This window comes from Magnolia sinica, chromosome 9, assembly GCF_029962835.1.
Source record: "Magnolia sinica isolate HGM2019 chromosome 9, MsV1, whole genome shotgun sequence".
Lineage (NCBI taxonomy): Eukaryota > Viridiplantae > Streptophyta > Magnoliopsida > Magnoliales > Magnoliaceae > Magnolia > Magnolia sinica.
The window spans coordinates 11,904,174-11,915,627 of NC_080581.1; the positions used below are offsets into that span (position 1 = coordinate 11,904,174).

Consider the following 11,454-nt stretch of genomic DNA (forward strand, 5'->3'; position numbering starts at 1 on the left):
CCATTTCTCTTCCATTATTGATTTATTTTTATTTTTATTTTTTATTTTTGCAGGTACCTGTCGATATTGCTCCCATATTTAGTACGGTGGACAGAGTAATGGAGAAAGCTCACTAAGATCATTAGCAATCGTTCAAAAATCTGAAAACTCAACTCGGTTCAATGACTAGTCAGGTCTGGTCGACTCAGCGACATGATCGAATCTATATCTTTGGCTTGACTCGATATTTAAGAAGTATTTACAATAATTAGAAATAATAAAAAATTTGCCAAAAAAAAAGCAACATGGTGAATGGCACATTGGTAAAATGCCTTTTGCTCTTTGCGTAGGTGGTGAGGTAAGAGTCCCCCGTCCAGGTGAGTGACTCGACTCAACTCATGAGGAGTCACATCGAGTTGGCTGAGTGTGTGTGTGAGTCAACTCAACGAGTCTCCTCAGAACCTGGCCGAGTCATTCTGAAAAGCAAGTGTCCAGAAATGAAAACCCCCTTCCAACTGGATTAGTCTCATCATAATATAAGGCCCAGTCTATGGGTCAAATTGTGGGGCCTATTGTGATGAAAGGAAGTTGATCTCAGCTATCCATTCAATAGCTATCAGAGAAATGATGGCCTACAGACACAGGCAACGGCACAACAACTTGTGGCACCGTGCCATCTTTCCTGTGAAAATCTACTTGTGTAGGACATTCATAGGAAACGGTAGGCCCCACCAAGAAGATTACCCTTCTCGTGAATCAGTCTGATCCACTTACTAGGTGGGCCACACACACAAACACACACACACACACACACATATATATATATATATATATATATATATATATATATATATATATATATATATATAGGGGTGCACATTTAACCGGTAGAACCGTGGAACCGGATCAGAACCGTTGGATCGGTCCGGTTTGGTCCGGTTCTAGACAGCACCGGTTCCGGTTCCGGTTCCAAAATTTCCAGAACCGTTGGGTACGGTTGGGTTTCGGTTCAAGGGCACGCAAAACCGAACCAAACCGTTAACCGAACCGTGGACCCGATCCGTTGAACCGTGGCCCAGATCCACACCGTCCATTGTCTTCCTCTTGGAATTTAGACCGTGAATGGTGAGCTTTAATCATATGATGATATGGCCCACCTGAATAATCAAGCCTTAAAAGCAGTCAGACGGCCTTCTTTCGATCGTTGTAGAGATCACGAGGATGTACACGGCTAAGAAAGCTCAACATGGTTTTAATGGATTCTACCCCCTCTACCTGATGAACGGTTCAGATCCATCTCTCCCTGCATGATGGTGGCCCACAACAAAAGGACGGAAGCTCTGTTTTCAACAGAGTTGACGTACGTCGACTCTGTGACATTTGGTGGCCCACTTACTGAAGTCTTTTGGAAAATCTACTCCGTTCATGAGATTGAGGACGAAAAACCATCAGGAATAGAGTACTTTTGGAGCAAAATCAGCATGGCCCATGAGCTTATCTACTCCGCCGTCCATTTCATGTTCAACGGTCATAATTCTACAACAGCCTGCATGGTTTCAGAATACCACATTGCCAAGGGTTAAATCTCCCTTCTGTACACAATGGACAGTACAGATCGACGATTTGAATGTGGAGTGGGCCACACTGAGAAAATTGCAAAGGGTCTTTTGTTAAATTTTTTAAAAAGCCAGAACCGAACCGGTTTTCACGGTCCCGGTCTGGTTCGGTTCTAGTGCGCTAACGGTTCGGTTCCGGTTCCAAAAATCTCAGAACCGTTAGGAACGGTTCGGTTCCAGTTTTACCCCAGAACCGGACCAAACCGACCCGTGTGCACCCCTATATATATATATGTGAGTCAGACCGTGGTTGCAGGACATTCATTGAAAATGGTTGGCACCACCATGAAGATCATCCTTATCATCTGATCCACTGACTAGGTGGGCCACACCTTTATGTTGAGCCAGTTGAGAGCTAGAAAGAGGGTGGCCCAATCACCCAAAACGTGTGCGGCAGAGATTCTGTTAACAAAATAGGAATTCCTGGGGACCAAGGCACCAAATTTCAAAATATGAGCTTCGACTAAACCTCACTTAATATAGTGTTTTTTCCGGAGGAAGAATTTGATCCCAAATAAAGGAGGCGGATTTCCTGCTAAAGCCTTTTGCAGGAAGTTCCTGCGCTGGGATGCTAAGTGGGGTTTACCGTGATGTTTGTGATAAATCCATCCTGTCCATCCATTTTCCAAGATCATTTCAGGACATTCGACCGAAAATGATGTGGATTCAAAACTCAAGTGGGCCATACGAGAGGGAAAACTCGGGAAATAGTTTTCTACCGTTTAAACCTTCCTGGGCTCCACCTTGATTTTTTATATGCCATCCAAACAGTTTATAATAAAGACTTTTGTGGCCTTAAAAATGTTTCAGTGGTGGTGACTGAATCACAACTGTTTCCTCTAGTGCGGCCCAGTTGAGTTTTGAATTCACGTCATTTTCGGTCAAATGTCTTAAAATGATCTCCGAAAATGAATGGACAGGATGGATTTATCACAAACATCACGGTGGACCCCACTTAGCATCCCAGCACAGGAACTTCCTAGGAAAGGCTTTCGCAGGAACTTCCGTCTCCAAACGAAGGTCCATTCAATACCATTTAATCGGGCGTTGCAAACAAGCCTGTGGTAGTGTTTCTGTACACCACAACATTTGCTGGTTGAAGACTCTCCAGTCATCTCAGATTCAGTACTACTCAATCCGGTTCGATACTGAGTCTGCTACCGGGTCAACCCTGCCTTGGGCGAGTCAGGCTGATAGAGCCCGTCTCGGGCAAGTCGCAACTCAACTTGAGATCAAATGAGTCGATCGGAGTCTAAAAACCATGCTTGAGATCTGTTCTATGAAGTACTTTTGACCATCCTTCATTGAATAGGTTGTCCCACCTCAATCAATCTTAGACATTCCACCTGGTGGGACCAACCCTCCCATGACCAAAAAAGAAAAAAATGGTGATAGACAATCCTGACCATACAACCAATGGATTTTTCATGGTTGCAAGAAGGTCATTTTCATCAATCGATCATCAACACCAGCCATCAATCCCAATAGTGTGATTGCAGGGTGGAAATACAAATCAGTGAAAATGAACTGTTCCAGTCATTTCAAAGTTCGTAACGGTCAGACGAATGCTCTTTTATAACAAGATACATTTGACACTTTGGAGATGTTTCACCTATCGATAGTGAAGAAGTGTATTTGGGCTGCTCTGACATCATCAATCTGTCCCTCTTCTCATCAGTAACAGTATAAAACAACCAAAGAACACAACAGGCAATGTAGGTGGAACCTGATGTCTCTCACACGACCTTGAGTTCCTGAAGCCAAGCTGTATGTAAAGGGCATGGATCCGGCTTCCCCTCGGCGATTGCCTTTTGTGTAAGCGAGTAGAACCATCCGTTCCTCCATTTGAACTGTGTGCATTCAACGGCCCGATGATGAGAAACATGAAACCAGGAAGGGATTCATACCATTGTAAAAATTCATAGCGATGGACTTACCTCTTTCACTGCGGTGGGGAAGTGCGCGACCGCCCTCGAATAAGCACACAATCTCTCATCCATGGCATCGTCAAACACTATCCCGTACTCTGCCGCCGCAGCAGATGCAAGTTCCGCAATGAGGCTAACAACCTGCAAGCAAGAAGCGTGGATTCTGTAAAACTCGAACCTTGATCAAATCATGCTACAATTCCCAAGCGCAGTTCTACTCGCAGCAGTTTCATCTTTGGGAATCTCTAGCTGAGGGATCATTTGACCATTCAGACCCATGGATTTGCATAAGTTTGAAGTCCGTACAAGAGGAGCTCTTCAGTGATCCAGACCAATAATCTGTTGGGCCTCACTGTAGATGGGTGATGTCCCAAAAATATCCATGACAATCCTAACCTTTCAATCTGGGGCCCGGAAATTTAAGGCCTACAATCAACTGACAAGAAAAGGCCCAAGATTGACAAGTAGGATTTTCCAATCTGGGAAACTTTGGGGTGCATCGTTTCCACATGGTGGTGTCAGACCAAGGCTCTGGATCAGTGGATCATGTGCCCCAACACTTGTCCAAACTAAAAACCCGTGTATTATGCAGACAGTTCCTGATACAGCAAAATATTATATTGCACGACAAACAATGACTCAACAGGAAGATAGGAAGATCGCACTGACACGAGATATGATCGAAAGGCAGCCAATTAAATTACAGTTCTTTGTGCTCCTCTCCACATGGACCACATGCAGGGGCACATCCAAGATCCAAACCATGCATTGCGTGCATGGGCCCTACTGTAAAAATCAGGCAGGTGATGGTGATGGTGATGGTGATGGTGATGATGAATGATGAATGATGATGATAAGAGCTACTAGTCTCCATAACTTAGAAACTGTCATGTTTGGGACTGCTTTTCAGAAACAGAAAAATATGCCCGTTGAAATGATACTTAAAGAAGTTTTGCTTTCAGCATGCGTGGATCAGGAAAAGTCATTCTACCGATACCTGAAATATGGCAGATGGGCGGTAGAACTAGACCATCCATCTATTTAGCCTATCCTTTTTTTTTAAAGGTCTATTGGGCCTATCCATGGATGGCCTGAATTTGAAAATCACACCAAACATATTGATACTATGGCAATGAAGGCCGTCAAATTATATTAGTAAAGATCATCCATTAAAAAGGAGGTGATTAAAAATCTTCTAATTGCATCTAAGGGAGAAAACAAAAGAGCAGTTATGATATTCTCTATGAAATGGGTTTTGTGAACCCCAGATATCAACAGAAAACACAAAAGAAGAATGGCTCTCTGGGACATCCTAATTGCAATTAGTACCCGCCAGCCTCACAAAACAAGTTGCTTCTTTTGGAACTCGATTCCATCAAGTTTCAGAACAGATTGTCCTAGCTATATAAACAATGGTCTCAAATGGATAGTAAACATGAACATGGTAAGGGCCAGCATTCATCAGGAAAGAAGGATGGCTAAGATTGTCCTATTTCATGTGATTTTCAACCGCGATGGAACAGTATTGATTCACCACCCATCTGCCACATGTCAGATATTGGGCAACCAATGTTTATGATCCATCACTCCTAATAAGAATCAACAACACTTGTTTTTTTTTTTTTTTTGAAAGGAAAAACCAAAAAGCAGAAACCTAGAAAAAAAAAAAAAACTAGAGAAAACCTAGGAACTAAAAATACAACAACATCCAGCGCCTACGCTGGAACAACCCATTTGTGAAAACAGTATGTCCTGGACTGCATATGCTAATCTGTTTTCTAAAAGGTTGTCCCAAAGAAATGGAGGAAAAATGCATACACTTATCGATGATATTAAACTGCTGCAAGCAAAACAAAAGGATATATCAGCAATAAGGAATATGGGAACTGCAAGATGAAAGTGTCACTAGATGAAAGTGTCAAAGAAGAGTGCTTGCCTCAGACCGGTGTTCCTTCTCCACAATGCCTACGGTAGCCCCTGGATGACGGGCCCCGACAAGCATGAAAGCTGAAATCCATATCAGTTTCTCTAACATCTGCTTCTGAAAAGCTTCCTTCTCAAGGACCTACAATAGATTAAAAGTGAAAGTGAGAATGACAGGAGTTTGTTTTGAAATTGTGCAACACTCAAATGACATGATGATGAGAACATTTCTCCATCACACGGCTCCCAGTGCAATCATAAAATGTATTATCAAAAGGGGCAAGCTCCAGGGGTACCGGTACCACCATAACCTTACGGTGGTGCCAGCAAGATGTGGAGCAACGTGATGTGTTCACAGAATCCGACATGTCCATCGGATGCATCACCTAAAAAAAAAAAACCTCTCCCAAAAAAAATCAATCTGATCCAAGACTCGGGTGGGCCATAACATATGGAAAATGTTGCAAGGGAATGCCCACCCGCTCCATATATAGAATTGGGCCGTTCTGACCCTTCGTCCAGGCCAAATGGAGGGTCAGGCCAATACTCAGGCTGTTTTATGACTCAGGTGTGCCCCTGTGAGATTTCAGGGTGGGAGTTCCCTCCCAGCTTGTTCCCTTTCCTGTGGCCCACTTCAGTTTTGGATCTGGCCGAGTATTGGGTGTTTTTTGAGGTGACGTTCCCTTTCCTGTGGCCCACCTCAGTTTTGGATCCAGCTGAGTATTGGGTAATGTGTGTTTTTTGAGGTGACACATCTTCTGGATAGGTTCAATGATGTGACTACATCACGTGGGCCCCACAATTGGCCGGTGCCACCGTAAGGTTTTGGCAGTAGCAGTACCACTGGAGCGCACCCCTATGAAAAAGAGAAGATGCACATTGGGATCCCATCAGAACTCACAAGCATATATGCCAATGTGGGAGAGATATAGGCCATTCATCGGGCAGGCCTGATTATGTAGATGCCCTCACTAAAATTTTTTTTTCTTTTTTAATACAAATTTCCGGTAGGGAAATGTATTGCTGATACACATCGCAATGTATCAACGATATGGGAAAATTTTATGAAGGACTTTCGGCAAAATATCATAATGTACCGAAGCAATATATCAAGATATATCGGCGATACGTTGCGATATTTTGTGTGATGTGGGGGAATTTAATAACTCCTATTGTATATCATATCAACCACATGCGATATATCAGCCGATACTACCGATATTTAATCACTGGCCATACCCAAATTATGATAGCATCTCTAATTGAGGGGTAAACGCATTGTGATTAGTCACTTCACTTCGTTGCAATTTAGTTAATAAAATCTGACAACATCCAAACAGAGCCTTCGGATTTTTCTCGGGTCCATACCTTGCAAGAAAGGCCTCCGGAATGCAATCGAGCAGCGACTGCAGATGACCATTTACCAAATGCTGCTGTTAAGCCTTCAGGATTAGTATCGGTCTTCCCATCCATCGGAGCTTCTCCGAGTTTTGACACAGCGAAATATGCCAAGACTTGGTTTATTTCGGTCAGACCTTTACTCTGAAACCACGGATCAAGCATCCCGTTCTGGAAAAAAACCAAATCTGTTGGAAGTGATAAAAAGAAGTCATTTCAAGATTATTTTTGATATTTACATAGGCTGTGTTTGGATACACAAGTGAATTATATTGCAAACATTTGGTTTCATCGAGAGGAAATTGCAAAAAAGTAATGATGTCTCCTAGTGTTCATGAAAAATAAGTAGCCCACCAAAATCACATTTAATTTCCTTATGATTCCAATATAAGAGTATCGAAACTAAGATCTAGAGACCTGTTCCTCACCATGAATGCTAACCTTTTGGGTGATCAGCTAGATTAGTTGAATTCATTTTTCTTATTTCTGTGATGTTCCTATCAGTTACAACTTACAACCAAGGTTCTAAAACTCAGCTTTGGAGTGCACACACCTAGACACTTTGGCCATGGTGTGCCTTGCTTGGACCCTAGGCATGGCATTTACCCCAGGCCTACGAGTGCGTAGTGGCCAGCTCCTGGGTGTGCATAGGCACGCCGGTGTCACATGGGCCATTTGATGTGAGGTAACCTTATTTTGTGGTGTTTTGGGTATTTTACCCTAAACCCTAAACCTCTATTTTGTGGTGTTTCGGGTATGGTTTTTGGTGCTTTTTTGGGTATTTTATCACCCTTTCAAGAGTGTAAATAAATAAGGGGGATTATTTAAACACTATTCCAAAAACTCACATATTTTCTTTTGAGATCGAAAGCTTACAATATCTTTTCCCCAAATTTCAACATCTTCTCTCATTTCTTTTCTTCTTCTTCTAATAGTGGTCTCTTGATTGACGGTTTTAGTTTAGTAGTTGACTAGTTTCATAGATGGTTTAATTTATTTTTGTTGATTAGTTTATACCAATACTAGTTTGATAAAGAGATGATATAATGTCACTCCATTTTCGTTTTTGTTTTCCATTGAAATTTGAAGTTGCGTTGATTTTGATTGATTAGAAAACGACATATATCTATAAGTATGTATATATTAATATTTATTGTGTATTAAATGTAAATTTTAATATTTATTACATATTAAAAAATTGCACCTAGCAACTCTAGCCATGCGCCTAGACATTTCAGGCGCGAGCCTTGGGCGTGGCTAGCACCTTTAACTACACTGCTGGCAGCATACCAAGTTGTAGTACCGATGATGACATGACTCACCCCGACATGGGATAAGTCAGCTGGAGGGAATGCTCACCTGCGCATTAGTTCTCACGAGTTCTCGTGAGAACTTTTTCAGAACTCATCTCTCATGATATGAGCCTAAAATCTGAACGGTCTACGTGATGCAACACCCCATGAAACCCCCAAGGCCCAACTTTTACCTTTATCCAAAACTTTGGTGGGCCATGGCAAAATAGGGAGACAAATCAAGGGAGGAAACTGTTTCCTAATGCCTTGGCCCACCAAAGTTTTGGATCAAGGTGAAAGTTGGGCCCTAGAGGTTTCATGGGGTGCTGCATCAAATGAACAGTTCAGATTTTGTGCTCATATCGCGGTAGATGAGATCGAAAAAACTACTCATGAGTTCTCGTGAGAACTGGTGAGCATTCCTATATATGTATATAAACGAGACCGGTTCGACTCGTCCGACTAGGTTGGACTCAGGCAACATTGATCTGACCAAGCCCATACCAAAGTTTGAAAATCAGCTTCAGTGCACCACACTGGTCATCACAGAAACTGGACCATACTGCCCTGTATCAGGCTATTTCGGACCCGTATCGGGCCAATACAACCATGTCATCTGCGGATGAAGCTGGTTCATATCAGGTGATGCATATGGGTATCGGACAATACCTTGAACCTTGGTTCGTGCCTGCCTGACTCAGTCTGTATCTGTCGGGCTCACCAAATTCAGAATGTGTCGGACCGAGTCAGGACTGGGTCGCCCGATTATAATGTATCAGTGGTCCAACTTGGACCGATTCCACCAAAACAAATACAACACAGGGGACACCAAGTCATATCAAACACTATTTAAAACCACATGTTGCAACTGAAAAAACTGTCAGCTCCAAACAGTCATCTCAGCAGAACAGATGCTCACAGCCAGGGTTAGATGTATATCTATAGTTCATCATAGTCGATCGCCCTGATATTTCGATCAAAGGGCCGCAAGACTCACAGATGATAGGAGGCACCTAATGAATGGTTAGGATCAAGCACTCTAAAAGATATGTGGACACTTCAGTCATTAATCTGGACCGTCCACTAGGTCGAGCCCACTCTAAAAGATTTACTGATCAAACAATCCTACCCATCCAAAGTAAGCCTCCCTTTTTATGGGATGATTTCGATCATTTGATTGCATGATTATTTGGAGAAATATGTCATCCAGTCTGACGCCTATCAAATGGACGGTTAAGATGAACGATCAAGATTTCGTTCTAAATGATCCAAACATTACAATGATGCATGATCATGTGTCCTAAAGCAGGCCTCATCAATCTACATTGCAATCCAATCCAATAGGGCATCCAAACGGGATCGAGAATAGGGAAAATGTACATACCAGTCCATCGAGGTTGAGGGGTGGATTGGAGGACGGCATCGAGGTCGTCGTTCCGGGTGCAGACGAAGATCGGGCCGTCGAAATCGAGCGGGACCTTGTCGGCCCGACCGACGAGGAGATCGCGGCCGGTGCCCATGCTCTGGAGGGCGCGACCGACCCTTCCGCCTCCGACGATGATCGCAGGGACAACGGTTGTGGTCGTTGCAGCAGCAGCAGCGGCGGCGGAGATGGTCGACATGGACGCTCTCATCCTCAGGTTAGTAGCTGGGGTTGGGAGTATGAGCGCGTTGGCCATAACGTGCGCTGGGGTGTAGGTTTGTAAACGTGCGCCTAGTACGGCCATCTTCTTCTTGATGGAATCGACGGGCCATGTTTTTCAATCTTTCTTCTTATACGAGGAGGGAGTGATGATGATGGCTCGAGAACCACCCATTTCAAGGGGGTTTTATCTGCTTAGATTTCTTATGTAACGCACCAGGCGCATGTTAGAAGGCAGCGGTTTTAGCTGGGAGTGGATTAGGTGTGATCCCGGTCACAGAGATACCTCTGTGCCCAGGGCTGTGTGGGACCTACAGAGATGTACCTGAAAAATCCACTCCGTCCATCTGTTTTAAAAGACAATTATAGTACTGAAATCTATAAACAGGCTTATAACAAACTCAGGTAGGCCATATATCACCAAACAGTATGGATTGAACGTCTGGGGGGACAGAAGTTATATATCTGGATGGTATTTGTGGATACAGTTTATCCGAGTGGTAATAACCCTATAAACGGTGTGGATAGCATATAAACATCATGGTTAGCTCTAGGAAGGTTTCAACGGTGGACATTTCCGTTACCACTGCTTCATGTGGTATGGCCCACCTGAGTTTTGAATCTTCCTGATATTTAGGATCTTGTTTTATTTTGGTCTTTTAAAACAGATGGACAGGGTGGATATTTCACGAATATCTACGTGGCCACACACAGCCCCCGGCATGGGTGAGAGGCAATCCACTCCCGTCTTATACCATGTACCGGGAGCAGGGGTGTACACGAACCGAGTTAGCTGGGTTAGCTTGCTCGATTCAACTCGGTTTGAAGCTGAGTTCGAACCGAGTTAAGCTGTTTTTTTGAGCTTGAAAAAAATTCCGAACTGAGTTTGTACTTGCCCAAGCTCGACTTGACTCGGATTAAACCCCAACTCGAATTGAACTCGGATCGAACTAGTTCAGTGACTCAGTTACTTTGATATTGATGTTGCTCACCAAGTGTTTGATGAAATGACTTAACGAAGTATCGGCTAGTGGTTAAAAAGGTATGTATATGAAACAAATACCATTTTTCTTTGATTTTGATGTTGAATATACGGTGTTTGATGAAATACTTGTGAACAGCTAGTGTTGTTTTACATACATTGAGAATTTGAAAGTACACCATGTATGTTTGTGAAAATGTCATAGAAGCTCGGTTTTGGCTCAAATTCAACTTGAACTGGCCCGAGTTGCTGACCAAACCTATCGGAGCTGGCCAGTCAAGCTCAATCATCGAGCCGAGTTCGAGCTAGGGTCAACTAGTGGTTGAGCCGAGTCGAGCTAAGGCCAACTCGACTTGATGTACACCCCTAACCGAGAGGGGATGGGGTGGTGACCCAGCACCACCCATCTAGTTGATGTTGGGTGTTGTGGGGCCACCGTAATGTATGTATTTTATCCACACCGTTGATCTATATTTCATATCATTTTAGAGCATGATTCCAAAAATAAACCCAAAATGAAGCATATTAAAAGCTCAAGTGGATTGTACAATAGCAAATAATGGTAATTGAACAGCCACCATTAAAACTTCATCCACGTCTATAGACGTGACCTTATTAATAGGTTGAATGGAAAATAAACGTTGGACTTAAGAAGTTTTTAATGGTGGTCATTAAATCACTACTGTTTTTCTGT

The 11,454-nt window shown here is 43.1% G+C and overlaps 2 protein-coding genes across 3 annotated transcripts in view; one reads left to right on the forward strand and one right to left on the reverse strand.

Annotated features, from left to right (window-relative positions):
• LOC131256903 (nudix hydrolase 3) overlaps positions 1-308 on the forward strand; it is a 56,905-nt gene extending 56,597 nt beyond the window's left edge. Inside the window, exon 21 of the mRNA XM_058258002.1 lies at positions 54-308. Coding sequence (XP_058113985.1) covers positions 54-116 — 63 coding nt within the window. The 3' untranslated portion in view covers positions 117-308. The remainder of the gene's footprint in view (positions 1-53) is intronic.
• A 2,762-nt stretch (positions 309-3,070) lies between these two features.
• LOC131256904 (uncharacterized) lies at positions 3,071-9,960 on the reverse strand. Of its 2 annotated transcripts, none has more exons than XM_058258005.1 (5): positions 9,521-9,960; positions 6,815-7,015; positions 5,460-5,588; positions 3,533-3,664; positions 3,071-3,445 (listed from the first exon to the last, which is right to left on the reverse strand). In XM_058258005.1, the coding sequence occupies exons 1-5, from the start codon at positions 9,557-9,559 to the stop codon at positions 3,332-3,334; spliced, it is 615 nt and encodes a 204-aa protein (XP_058113988.1). In that variant the 5' UTR covers positions 9,560-9,960; the 3' UTR covers positions 3,071-3,331. The 2 variants fall into 2 exon arrangements, with proteins under 2 accessions (XP_058113988.1, XP_058113987.1); XM_058258004.1 differs by having other exon boundaries at positions 6,815-7,032; positions 9,521-9,958.
• Positions 9,961-11,454: the final 1,494 nt, after the last annotated feature.